The 19,577-nt window shown below is 42.8% G+C and overlaps 1 protein-coding gene across 2 annotated transcripts in view; it reads left to right on the top strand.

Annotated features, from left to right (window-relative positions):
* PIGN (phosphatidylinositol glycan anchor biosynthesis class N) overlaps window positions 1–19,577 on the top strand; it is a 138,617-nt gene that overhangs the window by 28,547 nt on the left and 90,493 nt on the right. For both annotated transcript variants that reach the window (XM_053243843.1, XM_053243844.1), the window contains exons 8-12: window positions 3,727–3,843; window positions 6,658–6,698; window positions 10,132–10,191; window positions 12,334–12,426; window positions 15,036–15,091. In XM_053243843.1, the coding sequence (XP_053099818.1) occupies window positions 3,727–3,843; window positions 6,658–6,698; window positions 10,132–10,191; window positions 12,334–12,426; window positions 15,036–15,091 (367 nt within the window). The remainder of the gene's footprint in view (window positions 1–3,726; window positions 3,844–6,657; window positions 6,699–10,131; window positions 10,192–12,333; window positions 12,427–15,035; window positions 15,092–19,577) is intronic.

Below are 19,577 nucleotides of genomic sequence, written 5' to 3'. Positions count from 1 at the left end.
TGTACTTTGAAGCTAGGGGGAATTGTTACATGGGGTGCTATGGGAATTCTCTTAGCACAGCCCACTTACCAGTTTGGGGAACAGTCAGCTGTCTGCCTGGTAGAGTGAGTCCAGAATTGTTAGCAGCAACTCCACAGGCATGAACAACCATTAGTCAGGCTTGGATCGTACAGTGTATTCTTGGGGAATTCCAGAAGGGCAGAAATTGGAGTTTTGAAAATTAAGAAATCAAGTTTATTTTGTATAAGAATGAATTTGTAAAAATTGATGTTTGGCAGTAATTGTACTAATTTGATAGAGGGCAGCTCCAAGAACAAGAGGGCAAGGTGAGAGACAGAAATGGAAAGAGGTTGAGGAGAGTAGCTTGTGAGGTCTCATGGATGGCCACAAAAGTAAAAGTGGAAATTTTCCCAATAGGGAGGGGGAAAGAGAGAGAAAAAGAATCAGAAGCAGTTGGATACCTTTTTTAAAGTATACTGTCTTGAGTGGTACCAAGGGGTGGAACTCATGGATTTCACACTATGTATGTGATTGCTATAGCAGGAGATGAAAAGGGGGCTGAGTGCCAGGTGGGATCTGAGTTCCAGAGACTGGGGTACAGCATGCACCCATGGCCACATCCCAGAAGTGGGGAAGATGCACCAGGACGATGCTCCTAACCTCAGTGATTCAGCTTAGGGCTGAGGAAGAGCCAAGGCAGTCAGCAAGTCCACACAAGGAGGCATCCAGGGTGGTGATTTAGTTTAAGTTTCAGTGGTTTGGCTTAGGGGAAAGGACTCTGCTTCTGGCCTCACTTGTGCCTTAGAGAGGGGTGGTGTTGCTGAGGGCAAGCATGGGCACCTGACTAGATAGAATTTCAGGGTGGTAAACAGCAGATCTTGCCACCATAGTCCCATGTCTGGAGTAATGCACATGTCTGCAAGTAATGAGTATGTATAGGTTTTCTTAGCAGGAGTTTCCTGGGCGGAATACAGGAGCTGCAAATATGGGAAAAGAGGTTTAATGAGGGGAATTTGTGATTTGAATTAAACTTAGTGGGTCTTGAAAAATTCATGTGCAAGATCACTATTTTGGTGGAGACTTCAGCACAAAAAGGGTTATGTAATGCCAAATCTAATGAATTGTCTGGAAGCTTGCTCCAATTGCATTTGAGGGTGCAATTGATAGTCTTCCAGGACATTCCTTTTCTCCCGAGATCCCTATTTACTTCATGAAATTTAGCTTCATTTAGTATGCCAGAACTTTGGGTGTGGGCTGTGCTTTCCCAGGCTTACTGCACAGACTCTTTGTTGAATGACTTTCTTGAACCTTAAAGTAGAGGCTTTCCATCAGTCTTGGGTCTCTGCGATGGTTTGGTGCTCAGTAAAATTGCTAAATTCCAAAATGGAGTGGAGGTTGTTTGATAACGGTATCTCCAGCTAAAACAATCTTGGGTAGCAGTGCTGGGAAGATGCTTAAGTGAGACCTTGGAAAACTGTTGCTAGTCATATACTAGGTGCAAGCCACCCCTGGTGCCTCTTGATTATGCATTTGTCTCCTGCTTATGGCCTTCGTCTAAGGCACGGGCAACAGGGAGGTTCGGGCACCTATTGCCCTGTCAATCGATTGAGCTTCAGTTCTTCCTTTTCTGGGAATTATCTTTTTGGCTGCCTTCCCTCATGCTGGGGCAGCCTCTGCTCACTGCTCATCTCTCATCATCACCAGTCTCTCCTTTGTATGTGTCCTGACAGCCATGGTGGGGCTCCCAAGAGCAGGACCTCTTGTATCATGAGTGTTCTTCCTCTTGTGAGGTGGTCCAGCTGTGGAAGTCTCGTGGGAGTGTCACTGCTGCCCTGGCAATGGTGGCACCATGAACCACATTTCCACTGGCCACTTCTGATGGCTGTATAGCTCCTGTGTTTTCTCTGGGGTACACAAGCAATTGGGGAAAATCTCTCATGCCTCAAAGACAGTGATGAACATGACCGCTCGTTCCAGCAGAACCTATGAGGCCATCACACAGGGCTAGACAGACCAATGATTTGCTTTGGAATAAGCCAGCTTCATATGTAAACTGACAACTATATGGCATAATCTTCTACAGTGATTGCACATGAATTAGCATAAAAGACTGATGGTCAAGTCTTATCAAAGTTTTTTGGTATAAGCGTTGAATTAAGTTTTGAATAAAAGGGCAGCAGAGCTCAAAACAATATGTGACTTTGAAGGGTCATGGCAGTATATTTTGTCTCCCCAAAAATGAAGCCTAAACCATATGAGAAATGCAGGATTTGGCTTTCAATATGATCAAATGCCCTGCAGTGACACTGGTTGGGGAAAAATGACTGCAGTTGTGATTGACAAATGAGGGTGTAATGTGATAGATACAGAATTTCCATTTGTGCTAAACAGGCATGCATTAAACAGGATCCTTTCTTCATCCTTGTTAGTTACTCATGTGCTGATGAAAATGGATTGTTCCATTTAAAAAGAAGCCTGCCTTTGCCAAAAATGAATCTTTCTTATGTCATGGTTCTGTACTATAGGATTAATATGTCCTAAGACTGTTTCCATTGACAGAAAGTGTTTTTAATGCAAAGTTCCCTAGAGTGCTTCCTTAATAATCCTTATTTTAATTTTGTTCAGTTTTACTTTACATACCACTTCTTTTGCCAAGGACATATGCTTGTAAGAAAAAGGCAAAGCACAAAGGAATGCCAGAGTGGACCTACCTTCTCTCTACAGCCCTTTGTGCTTCCCAAAAATATATCCCTGAAGGTCCTGCAACTTTCAGGGACATATTTTTGGGAAATACAGAGAACTGTAGGTGGAAAAGGAACTTCCTGAAAATTATTCATCCCTATTGTGCATGCAATGTGCAACATCAATCTGAATGTTAGCCACCATTTTTAAAAATAAAAAACCTTTAAAAGATTAAATCATAGTCTAAAACTTGAGTATGTAACTGAGCAAAGAAAAGGGGGAGGAAACATTTTAGTTAAAAGTGACTGGTTATTAGTTTATTTTAAAATAATCATTTATATAGGCTCAGTGTATATGCCATTTTACAGAGTAAAATAAGCAAAGGATGGGTCTCTTAACTGAAGAGATTACCATTGAAACTTAGATGGAGATAGCAAGAGAGGCAACTATTACAAGGGATGAATGGAAGCAAATGCAGGTACTTGGGCTTCAATTCATTTGAAGCTGAGTACAAAGAGGTTAACCAAAGAGTGAACCTAAATTCCACTGAAGGGTTTAGGTTCACTCTTTTTTGGGTTTTGAGCTGGAGGTAGAAGGGGTGTGGGAGAGAGGCCAAACCATGTATGTGCTAAAGGAAGGAGTTCCAGACATAAAGGGCAGTAAGGGGAAATGGGAAGAGTCATTTAAAGAAATCAAAACTCCTTTGAATAACTGAGGGTGGCAAGAGTAGTAAGCATCATGGGCAAGAATATTATTCTACCTGGCTAGCTACATGGATAAAGATGGTTTGATTGGGCAGAATCAATCACGTGTTTGTAGGGAAATGTAATGCTTAGCACACTCATAGGAATTGTTTTAGATAAGGCTGGCTCTCTAAGGTTCATTTTGAGGTTCTTCAGTGGGAAGCAGCCAGTAAGTACAAAAATGTCATTTTTAAAAGATACCCTTTCAGAATGGTAGCTCTAGAAGGTCCAGATCAGATATGTTGCATTAGAAAACTAGCAATGTAAAGTAACTTTGTCCTGGTTTTCTCCATATATTTAGGAACTCATGGGGCCAGTCACCCCTCAGAGACTTTAACACCATTAGTTGCTTGGGGAGCAGGAATCAAGTATCCACAGAGAGTCACTTCTCAACAATTTGAAGATGAATTTTTAAAAGGTAAGTGGGTTTTTTAAACAGATTTTTGATTATATGTTTTTGTTTACACTGTTTACAGTCAGCAATATGTGTAACTTGCACTGCTGTTTCTGTTGAACAAAAAAGCTACACATGTTGGAGAATGCCCTGAAAGAGGGTTTGCCCTAAACACATTATCTCAATTCTAGGTGGAAGCTGGGATGAGAGAGAGTGCAGAAATTGGCTGACTTCAGTCTTGCATGGTCTACCTTTTAAAAATATAAAAGTCTAGCCAATGGTCTACTAATATGTATTTGATTTACATAGCAAAAGGGCATACCCTTAGCAGCTAAGGCATAACCTATCTGTTTTACGTGATTCCAAGCATGCGCTCTGCTAAAGGACATAAGAAGTTCCTTTCAGGATTGGAACAAGGTTTACCTAGTCCATCGTTCTTCACAAGAATCCCAAAATCTACAAAGTGCACCACCAGAGATTAGCCAATGACCCATTGATAGTAGGTTTAGGACAAACTGAACTTCATATCCATGTAGTATTGTGCTAGAATAGACCTGTCCGGCTACACGTCCCTGTCTCCTTTACCCAGCTTGGCTAGGCTTATTGGGTCCGGCCTCAGCAGGAACAAGGAGGGAGTTCAGCATCACCCTGGGCCTCCTCCGTCCCAGGCTGCTTGCTCCTTGTGTCTTCCCTTCTCCGGGGGCCCCTTACACTCTCCAGAAGCCAGCCTCTCATCCCCAGCCGGCTCCTTATATGCCTCCTCACAGGCTATGCATCTCCGGCCCCCAATTACGGGGCCAACGCCCCTCTTTTTTACCTGTAATTGACTACCCCTTACAGCTGTTGCCAATGCCTCTCCCCCTTCTCCCTCCTCCTGCTCAGATCCCCTCCCTTCGGGAGGCATGCTGCTGATGTTATCCTCGTACGCCTCCCCTTCGGCCTTATCGGGGCTCTGCTCCTCCTCCACTGGAGCTGAGTCCCTGCCCGTTGGCAGTCTTTCCTCCGTCTCTCCCTGGCTGCCACCCATCCCTATCGCCTTGGGCCCTTGCCTTTCACCACTCCATCCTTGGAGGTAAGGACAGCTGGCCTCGCTGGACAAGACCTTTGTATTTGGGAAGAGAGAACCTGTGTTAAGATGGCTGTAAGTGGTAGGGACATGTGTGCAATCACAAGACACTCTTCCAAGTTCTGTAATAGGTTAGAAAATAATCTGATCTGGCCCTTTATGTCCAGTCCTGATTGAAATGCCTATACATGCTGGAAATTCATTTTGTGAGGTTTGTGCAAGTTCATGCCAACCCAATTTGCTCCCTAATCAAGCCTCACCCCTAAGTAACAAACGTGTATAATGAATGTTATTATGGTTAGAGGACAAGCCTGGTCCAGGATGCTGACATACTCTTGGTTGCCGCACCCTGATCTCTCAGTTGCTTTTTTATTTATCTTCGCGATAGCTGAGAAGCATTGCTCAGTCATTGCTCTTCTGTAGTAGTGCTCTTGTTGCACTAGGCATGTTGTTTCTAGTATTTAGTGTTCTGTTGGTTACCATTCTTTGATGCTATACTTCTTTGAATACTTTATGGTCCTTCTGGGCTCCAAGACCTATGCTGGGTTTAATTAAGATTGAATCTAGGCCCAATTCTAGTCATACCTAAATAGTTTCCTAAAATGACAAATTTAGCATTGTGCATCCCATAAGATGCTAAACAGTGAATCTGTGCTGGTACTTTCAGGGTTCTCCAGGAAGCAGGTCTAACTTGGGGATAGGACCACAATTTTAATCTTATAGTTGTCTATAAGAACAGCCCTGCTGGATCAGGCCCAAGGCCCATCTAGTCCAGCATCCTGTTTCACACAGTGGCCCACCAGATGCCGCTGGAAGCCACAGGCAGGAGTTGAGGGCATGCCCTCTCTCCTGCTGTTACTCCCCTGCAACGGGTACTCAGAGGGGCTTCCTGCCTTTGAGGCTGGATGTGGCCTTTAGCCCTCCAACTAGTAGTCGATGATAGACCTCTACTCCATTAAGTTATCCAAACCCCTCTTAAAGCCATCCAGGTTGTTGGCTGTCACCACATCTCGTGGCAGAGAATTCCACAAGTGGATTATGCGTTGTGTGAAAAAGTACTTCTGTTTGTTGGTCCTAGATTTCCTGTGAATCAATTTCATGTGATGACCCCTGGTTCTAGTGTAATGGGAGAGGGAGAAGAATTTCTCTCTATCCACTTTCTCCACACCATGCATGATTTTATAGATCTCTATCATGTCTCTCTGCAGTTGTCTTTTTTCTAAACTAAAAAGCCCCAGGTGTTGTAGCCTTGCCTCATAAGAAAGGTGCTCTAGGCCCCTGATCATATTGGTTCCCCTCTTCTGCACCTTTTCCAGTTCTACAATGCCCTTTTTTAGATGTGGTGACCAGAATTGTACGCAGTGCTACAGGTGTGGCTGCACCATAGTTTTGTATAAGAGCATTATAATATTAGCCATTTTATTTTCAATCCTCTTCCTAATGATCCCTAGCATGCAATTGAATAAGATTTATACATATGAATCTGTCTCCTTCTGCAGCTCTGTTGGAAGACTTGAAATTTCAGTGAATATTTTTGCATTTATATATGGTAAAATGTTGACTTGAATTTAAGTGCTTTAGGTGTATTCCTTAGATTTGTGCACTGAAACTGCAGCATGAATCTCTTTTAGATGGGACAAGATTGTTGTATGCTACAGAACACACTGACAACCCATGAAGCAATAAATGAATTATTTCCCCTCAACTCTAGTTATATTAGTTGCACCTGTGTCACCAGCTGTCTTTTTATTCTGTCTCTTATTCTTTTATAGAGTGGAAGCTGGAGAGTTGGAAGCGACAGGATGTCAACCAGGTATCTAATTTATCTAGCTCACAGTTCATTCACATTTCTCTTTAATTCAAGCTGCCACTTAAAACATGTTGATGAGAGAATACTTGAAAATGCTAGCAAAAAAAAAAAGTTTTTACTGGAGACCCTATAGCCAGATGTACCAGATTGCACCGTGCTGCTACCACCTGTCATGGCCTTACCTCAACCAGCCCTGTGACTTTTAAGTTTAACCACTGCCACCAAGAAGACTTTTAGGTTTTCTCTAGCTACATCTACTACAACAGCCTTCCAAACCTCTGTTTGTTTTTATGAAAAACTTTAGTAGAGTGATAAGGGCTTTAGGCGTGCTGTAGAGAAAAACAGACAGAAGCTATGATTTTTTAAATAAATAGACAAGAATATGTACTTTGAAAATAGCTCTGTTTTAAACTAATAGTTCCCTTGAGAATTCTGTTATAAAAGCTGCAACCAAATGAGCATAAGGAATAAATGAAATGTGACCAAAACGTATCCCAACTGACCTGTCTAACACTGAGCCCTAACTCAGTCCTCTGCAGTCACCTCAGTTTTTTCAGCAACTTGGTTTGTCCCTTGTTCAGTCTCAGGTCTTCTCTCCTTCACACTTCTGGGGGTTCAGCCCCAGACTGTTTCTTCTTGCTGGTGAGTGAGTTAGCTCTCCAGAGAGTTTACATGCTCTGTTTTCTTTCTCAGTTCTTTCCAGCCTCAGCTCTGATCTCCTCTCAGATTGTGCCAGCAATTCTTTCACTTGGATTCTTCAGTTCTGCACTCTCTTCTTCCAACTTGGACTGCACTCTCTTGGACTCTTCTTCCAACACCAAACTTGTACTCCCACACCTTTACAAGCACTAAACTTGTACTTCACATGGACCCTTCTTCCAGCACCAAACTTGTACTTGTACTAAAACTCTGCTGAAAGCAGCCCCCTTATAGACTTGCCTCCCATTTTTCAGAACTATCCAATCAATATAGCTTGTTCCCACCATTTTTCAAAACATAACCAATAAAATCAAACCACCACTTCCCTCAAAAATCAAACCAATACATTTAATCACTCTCCAAAAAGAAACTGCAGAACAGGGGCTGTGAATGTTTGACCCCTGCACAGCTTTCTTAACACAGTGAGGCTATTCTCACGCGTACTGAAAATCAGGCTAGGGAAGCCCAGCCAGGTTTTCGCTGCGTGTGAAAATCACCGGGAGCTGTGCAGCTCCTGGCATCAATTGGTGTTAAACAAGTCTAACACTAATAAGGATTGCCCTTCTCACGAGATTTTGTAACAAGGATTTGAAATAGGTTTATAAAAGCTGGTCATAGGGCACTCCTGGTTTGCCCTATGGCATAGCCCCAACACTATGGCTAGCAGATAGGGAATATTATGAGGTCATCTACCCAACTTCTCTGGGGAGGGTGGGCAAGAAGGCAGACTCCTGCCTTCCTCCCTGCACACAGTCACCCTCCCCAGTTCATTCTGCCACTTGCCGCAGCCCACGAGCGACACCTCAGCAAGCCAGGAGCTGGAGGAGGAAGTCCTCTGGCATTCCTCAGTTCACCACACAGGAGCATGATGCATTGAAGAATCCTCTCTCAGCCAGTCACTCTAGCCTGAGCACACACACAACCCTGGCACTGGGGTTAAGGGCGTGCTCATGCCGTTATCCCTGGTGGAATTGATTGATGGATTAAGTGGCGTCAAGTCGGTGTCGACTCTTAGTGACCACTTAGATACGATTCTTTCCAGGATGATCTGTCTTCAACTTGGCCTTTAAGGTCTCTCGGTGGTGCATTCACTGCTGTCGTAATCGGGTCCATCCACCTTCTGCTGCTGGTTGGCCTCTTCTCTTTCCTTCAACTTTTCCCAGCATTATGGACTTCTCAAGGGAGCTGAGTTTTCACATGTGTCCAGAGTATGAAAGTTTGAGCCTGGTCATTTGTGCCTCGAGTGAAAATTCTGGATTGATTTGTTATATGATCCATGTGATATTTTCCTGGCTGACCATGGTATCCTCAAAAGTCTTCTCCAGCACCAAAGTTCAAAAGTGTCAATGCTTTTTCTCTCTTGCTTCTTCAAAGTCCAGCTTTTGCATCCATTGAGTGTCATGGGAAAAATCATGGTCCAAACGATTCTAATCTTTGTAGGTGTAGACACGTCCCAGCATCTAAATATCCTTTCTAGTTAAAGGACGGGGTAAAAAGTTGGGTTAGGTGGAGTAGAAGTGCCGGGATTGGGAGCAATCCCTGCATTCCACATGAGCAGCCTAGGCCAGGATAGGCTGCCCTAGCCTGGGTTAGGCTGCTCATGAGAACAGCCTCTATGACTGCAAAGGGCCTATGTGACACCCAATGCTAGTGCCTCCTTGGCATCGTGGCCCTGCAGCTTCCCTGTCTCCAAAGGAACCTTCTCTGCCCACTCCCTGCCAGTAGCCTGGCACTCCTCTTGTTCCTAAGCCCTGCATAAAGGTTTTTCTCCCTGCTGCTGCTCCAGCCTACATTTTGAATTTCCTCGAAGCTGTACAATGCACAAGATACTGAAAGCCCTCAGCATGGAAACGCTTATTTGAAGATCCTGGATTCGTATTGTGGGAAATTGCTTTGCTTGCTTGACCCAAACTGAAGCCATTTTGTTAGCTTGATGCTAGAAATGTATGAGCAGAAACACTTTGCAAGAAGAAAAAGACAACCAGCTTAGCTGGCAGGTAGAAAATAGCTAAGGTTGGGGTTTGGGCTAGAAATAGATTAGGGGGAAAGGTCTATGGAGATTTGAATAAAGCTTTAGCAGACAATGATGGCAACTGTGCTTTGCAATATTATGCATGACCCTGTCTGCAGCAATCTGATCATGCAAGATGAATATGATTTTGTCACTGTAACTGCCTTGTTTTAATATATGCATGCAATTGTCCAGCTAACTGAAATGTTTAAATAGCTTGAAACAATTATGTAATTTCTGCTTTTGACAGTATAAGACTGTGTTCTGAACTTTGCAGGGGGTCTTTGGGGTCTGATCGGGTCTGTCACCTGCACGGGCTCTCTGTGACCCATTTTCAGTTGAAACGGAAATTTATCAATAAAGCAATACTTGGATGATAATAAACTCAATGTGAAGACCACTGTTTCCTCTAAGGCGTGTGCACGTGTGTGCGCTCACAAGTTTTCTGATGTCCGCTCAGTTAATTTTAGATCCCGCTCAGGTTGAATCAGGAAGGCCCCACTCTGAATGCAGGTGTGCACACACTGCCTTCATACTGCCTCCCTGAACAAAACTCATTCCTCGCAGAGATGAGATAAATTAGAGGGACTACTGGTGAAGACCATGATTTCTTCCACAGTATCTTAAAATTTACAGATAAATAAATGTTTGCATATTAATAGATTTTTAAACTTTTACTTTTACTTTAATGTACAGCTTTGAATGGATAACATTTTTGTTTTGTAGGCTGACATAGCACCACTGATGGCTTCCCTTATTGGAGTCCCTTTCCCTCTGAATTCTGTGGTAAGAAATATGTTAGTCTTTCTCTTGGAGATAAATGGGTGAGAGAGTATATTACTTGGCTGGAATTGCTCGTGGTTATATTCTATAAAATTAATAGTCCCATCCTGTGCTGTTTTTCTTAGGTTTGCTATCTTCTCTGCTGTTTGTGAGAAATCAGCCTGTTTGGGGATCATATCACTTCATATACTGTAAAGTGGGCAGAGTGGGTGTGTGGCTTAAGTGGCTGAATATTATTTCATGCAATAAAATATTCCCTGCACATAGAGAAGTAGATGTTGGTAAGAAACTGGGCTAGAACCCTGATCTCTAACATCTTGAAGCTATTCTGACGATCACTGAAAGCAGGGCTAGGGAAGCCCAGTCCGGTTTTCAGTGATCATCGGAACCACCAGGCGAGGCCCGGTGGTTCCACAGTGGCTAGCCCACCTAAAAACCCTTGCCCCAACCCCCAGAGCTCCCCGAGAGAGCTGCAGTCAGGAGCAGGAGTGCCTGACCGGAGCAGCCACTCGTCTGGGCGGATGATTCAGCCGCCCAGCAACGAGTGGCTGCTCGTGTGCGGGGAGAGCGGGATAAGCCCAGTCTCCCTGCCAAACCGCATTTGGCGCTTCACATGGGTCGTGTGAAGCGCCTCCTTGTCTTCTATGTGGGGATAATTTTCCTTGAATAAAGTAGTATTCAGTCATGCAAGCCCACTCCTGCAATCTGAAATGGTATTATTGAAAAACAGATTTACCACCTCATCAGCAGTTTGTGAGAACTGGGTCTGGAAAAAAAGAGCTTAGAAGAGGGTTATGAGGATAAAGAAGAAGGGCTATGTAGGTTACAGGAGGCTCTATTTGTGATGGAATCTGCCATTTAGCATGACTACAACCTACTTCTTACAAAGGAGGTGGAATGTAGGGAAATGTCTTTTGTAGATAAACAGATTTTGAAGATTTTTTTTAAAAATAAACCATTGTAATTGGAAACATGGTGAGAAAAACCTTTCAAACACACTACAGTACCAAAACATTATCATGCTTTAAGCAGCTTTGTATGGTGGGAAAAACTTGCCCTTAAAATTAGAAGTCTTCAAATTACAAGCTTTAAATTCTCTGTCATGTATGAATTTTGTTTGTGTGTGTGAGAGATAGGTGTGAGATCTCAAACTGATTCCACAGTTGATCACTGGCTCACTTCTGCAAAAATTTATGGCAGGGTTCACATATAGTACCCCTGCTAACTGAGCAAAGAGCCACCTTTTAAAGTGGTGATTCTCTTAAATTTAGCAGCGGGAGAGCAACTGGCCCGATCCAACCCCAGCACAGCATCCCTCTAGTGGCTGTTGCTGGTATCTGCTTTAAGTTTCTTTTTAGATTGTGAGCCCTTTGGGGACAGGGGACCATGTTAATTGATTATGTTTCTATGTAAACCACTTTGAGAACTTTGGTTGAAGATATAAGTAGTAGTAGTATGTAATATAAGTAATATAAGTAGTAGTAGTATGGAACTGACAATTTGGCCGAGCTGCCACACCCCACACAGACATGCAAGCCCTACTTCTGATCGGAATATTCTGAGATTGGGTGTGACATACAAACCCACTGACTTTGACATATTCTGTCCTGCTTATGGCATGGAACCAAACTTCGGTAACTGAGATTTGAAGTGAGTGATAGATGCTGCAAGCAGGGTAGAATATGTCAAGATTGGTGCGTTTGTACATCATGCCCGGTCTTGGCATATTGTTCCCAAGACTGGAAGTATGGCTCGTGCATGTACCCAGGGCTGTGGCTGCTCGGCCGAACTGCTAGCTCCATTCTACGTGTGAACCTGGCCTATGTATGCAAGCAGCGTACTTGTAACATCAGAATCGCAGATTCATGCAAAATTTTAATTCCTCTTCTGTGCATTGAAACCATTTCAGTTTAATTCCCCAGTTCATGGAGCTAAGAGCTTCAACCTTGCATATCTTCACAGCTCCAATCTTACATTGCTTATGCAAGTTAGACAATTTGCTGCAAATGTTGTAGGTCTCCACTTGTTATAATTTTGTAATGCATGGAGTAACTGGTGCTGCTTTTTTATAAAAAAATGACTACATGGGTTTTCCCCTCTAATGCTGGAATATGTGCATAAACATGAATTTTGCTGTATTTTCAGGGAATTCTACCTCTGGAGTACTTGAACAATACTGCTCATTTTAGAGCAGAGAGTATGCTTACAAATGCTGCTCAGATTCTTGAACAATTTAAGGTAAATAAACTACATTTTCAGATGAATACTTCCAATGAAAAATAGTGTGCTTGTTAAAACTCTTTCATGGCAGAGAGAGCACATATATGTATGTTTAGGACTGTGACGTAGAGTGACAGAAGAATCATGTGCATGCCCTAAAATACTGAATTTATAAATAGAAAACAATAACATTGTGAAATACTAGCTTAAATACTTAGAATTATTATTAACGTAACATTCAAATGATTTAAGTGTAAATGCAATTATTTCTTGGTAACTGTGATGCTGTATTAAGGGAATTTAATTTTCAAGGGTCAGATTTTTGGATAGGCCGTGTGAATCGATGCCAATGAAAGCCAGTGCATTCAGACAGAATGGTAGACTCACCCTAAAATTTAATTTGATCTCGTTAGTGCCTCTTACTGGCAATCTTCAAAGTGCCTTGCTGGCATGTATCCTGCTGAAGTGAATGGGACTTGGATCATAAGCATCTACACAATTGGGCTTCACATTTTCTCTGCAGCTGGGACTGGAACATTCCCATTATGATCTGTTCATGTGGCTTTTGGTACATGCCAAATAAAAACAGGAAATTAATCTATTGGCCTTTCAGCTTCCAGTTTGCGTAGATGATTACCTGTTTTAAAGGGTGCATTCAAGGATTCAATAACTTCCATGAGAGCAGGGCCTTATTAGGATAATTTACCCCTAAAGACACATGGATCCAGGTAGGTTCCATAATATTTGGGAGGATTTATTAGCTGCAATTGATGCAATTGCTCCTCAGCACCCTCTCCTGAAACAGCAGAACCAGGTCTTCCCATGGTATAATGATAAATTGCTGTCAGTAAAAATGACTACCAGGGGGTGCAAGGTTGGGCCAGATTTCACATACCTTGATCCCACTAGGCCTATACCCCTGTGGCAGTGATGACAGAAAAGCATACTTTCCTTTCAGCTGTCATTGTATTGACAAGATGTTGGATCTTTTTTGAGAAGTTAATTAACTAATTCAGCCTTATCCCCATCACAGTAGTTACAGATCTATCTATCTATCTATCTATCTATCTATCTATCTATCTATCTATCTATCTATCTATCTATCTATCTATCTATCATATTTGTATATCGCCCAAAACATGCATCTCTGGGTGGTTTACAATTAAAACCATTTAAAACATTCAAACAATTAAAATTATTTAAACATAATTATCTGTGCTGACTCAAAACTACATCCTTCTGTTGTCTGGTTGAGTCAAAGGTGCCAGTGAGTTCAGTGGAATAAAAACTTAAATGAACAAATGAAACTTGGATGTAATAAATGATTCTAATCCCCTTGATCTCCCTCCCGCCCATAAATAAGGCAGCAAAGCACATACACTGGCTGACATTCAGATTAAACTTCCATGGACACACCAGGCTCTTCTGTGTGAGAACAATCTTCAGCGGTTCTCAGTGATTCCCCCCTCCACCTAATCTTCCCTCTGCAACTTCCTTTGCCTTCTGAAACTATTTCCTTGAGCAGAGGTCATCCTTTTATGAGGCATGTGAGGCAGTTTCCTCAGGTGGCAGATTTATTGGGATGCCAGCAGGGTGGCCCAATGCCCATGCCATCAGAGTAGCTCTTTGGGATCAATCTGACCCTTGCAAGCTTTGCAAGGAATTTCTCTCCTCACATGCCTTGCAAGAAGCACAAGGAGAGGACTAGTGGTGGTCTTTCCTCTTCCCTGCCTCTTGTACTAGTTTCAAAGCTTGCAAGGGTCTGTTATGAAAGGGGGCTAGCCCCCACCAAGGGCATGGGGCAAGGCAGCATTTTGCACTTCACTTCAGGCATCACAAAATCTTGGACCACCCCTATCCTTGAGGGTCCCCCAACTCTCAGGGACATAGTTTCAGGAGGCACATGTAGCTGCAAAGGGAAGGGGAGATTGCTTTTGGTACTAGTGGCTGGGGATGATTAGAGTTGTAGTTCAACAATATCTGGTGACCCAAGATTGGGAACCCCAGTCTAATCAGAATTGTTTCCCATCCTTCTCAGAATGGGCTTTTGGAACTAATCAAGGAAGTCTAAGAGGCAATGCATAAACTGGCTAGGCTAGGCTTGCTGTGCTGTCATTTTGTTTCCATTCTCTCTCTCACTTGTTCTCTGATTCTGTGATGTTTGCTTCAAAATGTGTAGATTTCTCACCTTTAGGACAGGTGTTTCTGGAGGCAGGAAACCCTGGGTTAGAGATTCTGAAATAATATTGTTTGTCAAATATGGACCAGAGGGCCAGTGCAGAGGGGAAATTAAGTAATTAATTCACAGCTTCTCAAGAGGCTGTGAATAGACCACAGGAGGAGGCTGTAGCAGTGTTTTTCTTCCCTGCACCAATGCCTCTCTACTCCTCTTGGTATGAATTTGTTCTTTCTTTCCCCCAACTAATTGTGATTAAGTATCTGAAAGAGGAAATTCGAGAACTTGGTGAGATGTTGAACGTGATGGATGCAGAAGACAAGCATTTGCTTCTAGCATTTGCTTTTTTCTTATTACTTTCCTTTAACAGTAAGCATTGTGTCTTGTTTTTAAGCCATTTCATATAAACAATGTTATTAGCAAATGGTTATTTTTCCGTTTGTATTTTCAGGTTAAGATGGCACAGAAGAAGAAAACCACATTTTCGTTTCTGTTTTCACCATTCAGGTAAGCAGATTTTCCATGCCTACATTTAATTAAGTTTGTTTTTGCCTTCTGTCATATATCAGTAACAAAGGAACAATTTTTAAAAGTGACAATATCAGTAATTACATTACTGACCAGCCCATTCAAATAAACGAAGCTTCTGTGGAAACCATGCTTAGTGGATTGAGAAACTGTATCCCAAATCCTGGTAAACAGAAGTCAGGAAGTGTCTTCAATGGAAATTTGACCCAAATCTAAGTCTAACCTACTTCAGGAGTCTAACCTACTTCACTTCACAGGGTTATTGTGAGGATAAACATAACCATGTTAGGTATGTGCACAGAACCAGGCGGGGGAAGTTGACTTTAAGGGTGGGGGAGGGTGTACTTAATCCTCCCTCCGCTTTCCCCCCACCAGCATTCTGATTGGAACAGGACCGTCAGGGCAGCAGTGTACCCCCCTGCAGCCCCATTGCCTCCTCGGTCCGGATGTCACCAGAAGTACCTGACACGCCTGTGCACGTCTGCGCACTCACGTGCACATTGGACACGCAAGTGCGACATGTGCACGCAGGCACCGATGCGTCTGGTACTTCCGGGGACATCGGGATTGAGGAGGCAACGAGGCTATGTTAATTGTTATGATGGCAAAAATGTAGCTGTCTCTCTCTTATCTTTAGTATTTGGCTGAAGTAATAAACAATACTTCTATTTGTCTCTGGTTTTTTTGTGACTGATTGTGGCCTACTTTTATTATGAATGCTTAGCATTTGCAACACAAACAGAAGAGAGTTTGTTTTAAATTGTATTCTTTGATGATCTTCCCCTGATTCCCCATTAAGCTGCTTTCACTCCAGAGTATCTCACATCACATCTTCCAGGCCTTTGGGCTAAAACAGCTATTTCTAGTTCCTGCTGGAGTCTTCTGACTCTGCTGCAATGTTGGCCAGAGGAGCTGCTGCAGATTACTTGATTTTCCCTCCCTCTGACCTTTAAGTGACCCTGACTCTAATTAAGTGTATTTACATGCAAAATAAATAAACCCGTAGATGTGCCTTCTCCTTCTCCATTCTCTGAAATTCCAGCAGTCGGGTGTGTGTATTTTACCTGCTTTGTAAAACTTATGTAATTCCTCTTCTGTCATTTATGGAAATCGAACAACATGATTTTCATTTTTTCCCCTTCAGGCTCAGTCTTGTGTTTTATATGTTGCATTTTCAATTTTATTCACTTTTTCTTGCTTTTTGTAAATATTTATACAAATATGCTTTCATTTATAACAAACATTCCCTTAGTTCCCTAAAGAATAACAAATATATTGTGGAAAAAGCTTGGGTGGGCTAGATTCTGCTTTGTCAGATGGCTGAAATGGTCTGGAAAGTGTGTGTTTTATACATGAATATAGATGAAATGAAATACAGTTGCTTGTGCTCCAGAGCATTTTTACATGGGCAGTGTGGTTTAACAAGGAAAACTAGGCTTGGGATATGAGGCAACAGAATTCATATAGTTTCACCTCTGCCATGGTCTTCACAACAAGCCTATGGCATTGTTGTGTATAACCCTTGCTTTCTAAGGCTTCATTTTAGGTAAGCCATTAACTCCCTCTTCCCTATACACTTTGGTCAGCACAAAGATGAAGTGTCATCCTCCTTACCCTACCCCTTATTCACTTACCTTACGTTTCCTGAGGTTGGTACCAGTGATAATGTCCTGTCTCTGCACTTCTCATTGCATATCCTGTAATGAGCCCAATGAGCCATGCAGCATTGTCAAGGAGACTTTGTTGGTCTTGCAGAAGTCTCCCCCAAAATAAGCAGTAGTTTGTTTGTCTTTTATTAAAGAAAATTGAAATAAATTTTCATGGACCCAACTGAAAAATTTCAAAGATGCACATCACACATGCACAGGTAGGAAAGAGGAGGAGCGGTGTCCCGCCTTCTCTAGAAAGCCATTGGCAAAAAGGGGCAAGAGAAAGACCTGAGAGCAAGTGGTATGAATGGGGCATGGAAAAAAATGGCAAGGAATGGAGAGGAACCCTATTAAATCAACACGGATGTGGACAGCCCCCAGGTTTTCTCCTAATTATCTTTACTGCACTTATATGTGGCTAAAATATGCCCTCATAACTCACTCTACTTAATCCCATGATAAAGCCTACCTTCTGGGAAAGGCCCAGATGAACTAGGTATGGGAGACAGACCAGATCTTTGTAGGCTAGAAGGCATAGGCTAGGAGGAAAGCTGGAGCACCTTAGGGTGCAGCGTTGTGCTCTCTAGGAACTGAGGTAACTTGTTGCTGACTTACAGGAGTGCTCTGCTGCTCTTCCAACTCCATCTAATGCACAACTTGTGTATTTGTAATTACAAAGTCATCATAAAGTAAAGTGTGCCGTTGAGTCGGTGTTGGCTCCTGGCGACCACAGAGCCCTGTGGTTGTCTTTGGTAGAATACAGGAGGGGTTTACCATTGCCTCCTCCTGCGCAGTATGAGATGATGCCTTTCAGCATCTTCCTATATTGCTGCTGCCTGATAGAGGTGTTTCCTGCCTGATAGAGGTGTTTCCTGCCTGATAGAGGTGGGGATCATACCAGTGGGAGTTTGAACTGGCAACCTCTGGCTTGCTAGTCAAGTCTCTAATAAGTCTCCAATAATCTCTCTCCCAAAGGTAGCCAGAATCAAAGCAGCATTGCTGCACTGGAATTTCTCACCACATGGAGAAGTGGGATTGAAGGGTGGGCATGTAACAGTTCTTAGTATGTATTAATGATATGCAAAATATTTCGAGCTTGGAACATTTTTACTCTGAACAGGCTGTTTCAAGTATTTATTATTATTATTATTATTATTATTATTATTATTAGATTTTTCGAGCTTGAAACAGAATACCCTTCAAATGAATGGCCTGTTTTGAGCTCAGAACGGAATGACCCCGTTTTTGAGTTGAAACGTTTCGAGCGTTCTGAGCACTATTTGGGGGGACTGTTTTTCTGGGGAGAGTTGGTCTAATGATTGGAATCGGCGGATAGACCAGGCCTCCACCTGTTCTTGGCTTGTCAGCCTATTTCGGAGGGTTGTCTACTCACTGTGTGAGGCGGGTAGACCAGGCCTCCGCCCTGGACTTAGCACATCAGCCCACCTCTGAGGACTGCTTTATCTGGTAGACCAGCCTTCTGAGGCAGGCCAGCATGCTGAGCAGAGGCCTTGTTTACCTGCCAACCTCAGTTGGTTAGACTAGCTCTCTCCAGAAAATCAGCCCTTCAGAATGGTGCTTGGAACACTCAAAACGTTCCAAGCTTGTTTAGTCAGAACAACCAGCTTGATCGGTTGTTCATACAAAATGATCCGGGCATTTGTGTTACATTTTTAGCTCGAAACAGAAAGCAAAATTGGTTTTGTGCACATCCCTAGTATTTATACAGCACTTTAAAGTGTCCAATGCATAGCACATACACTGTCTTAGTGCAAAAGCTGTGAATGGTAGATTAGTATTCTATCCTCATATTGAAGGTGGGTGACTAAGGCTGAGATAGTAGCTTACCCATGGCCACCTGAAGAGTTCATGGAAAACTTTTAGATGTACCTGCAGATTTTTAGAAAAGGAGTAAGTGATGTACGTATTCAGCTCAATGTAACTTGTTTGATCAGAACTAGGATGGTACCCTGCTATGCTATGTTTAAATAACAACGTGAGTTTGAAAGCTATTTAACGAGCATACAAATTATTAAATTCTTTAACCTTCCTTAGATCCCAGCTCATAGCAGATACCTTATAAATTTCCATCTCCTCATTTGTGTCATGGGTGACATTGAGGATTTGTCTCACTATTTGTTCAGATAACCTATAAATGTGGATATCTGAGATGTTTTTTCCCACTCTGCAAAAAGGCTGTGACAGTTGGCCCATCTTACAATGCATAGACTTCTTGTTTGCAAATAAGAAGCAAATTCCAATGCTTTTTAACATCTACATGAAACCACTGGGAGAGATCATCCGGGGATTTGGTGCTGGGTGCTATCAGTACGCTGATGACACCCAAATCTATTTCTCCATGTCAACTTGATCAGGAGAATGCATATCCTCCCTGAATGCCTGCCTGGAGGCAGTAATCGGCTAGATGAGGGATAACAAACTGAGACTGAATCCAGATAAGACGGAGATACTTGTTGTGTGGGGTTGTTACTCGGGAAACGATATTGATCTGCCTGTTCTAGATGGGGTCACACTTCCTCAGAAGGAACAAGTACGCATTTTGGGAGTGCTTCTGGATTCACGCCTCTCCCTGGTTTCTCAGGTTGAGGCAGTGGCCAGAAGTGCTTTTTATCAGCTTCGGTTGATACGCCAGCTACGTCCATTTCTTGAGATTCATGACCTCAGGACAGTAGTACATTTGCTGGTAACCTCCAGACTTGATTACTGCAATGCGCTCTATGTGGGGCTGCCTTTGTACATAGTCCGGAAATTACAATTAGTACAGAACGTGTCAGCCAGGTTGGTCTCCGGGTCAT

Source organism: Hemicordylus capensis, chromosome 4, assembly GCF_027244095.1.
Source record: "Hemicordylus capensis ecotype Gifberg chromosome 4, rHemCap1.1.pri, whole genome shotgun sequence".
NCBI classification, from domain to species: Eukaryota; Metazoa; Chordata; class Lepidosauria; order Squamata; family Cordylidae; genus Hemicordylus; species Hemicordylus capensis.
Note: the sequence above shows the minus strand (reverse complement) of the source record. Positions and strands in the feature narration are given on the sequence as shown.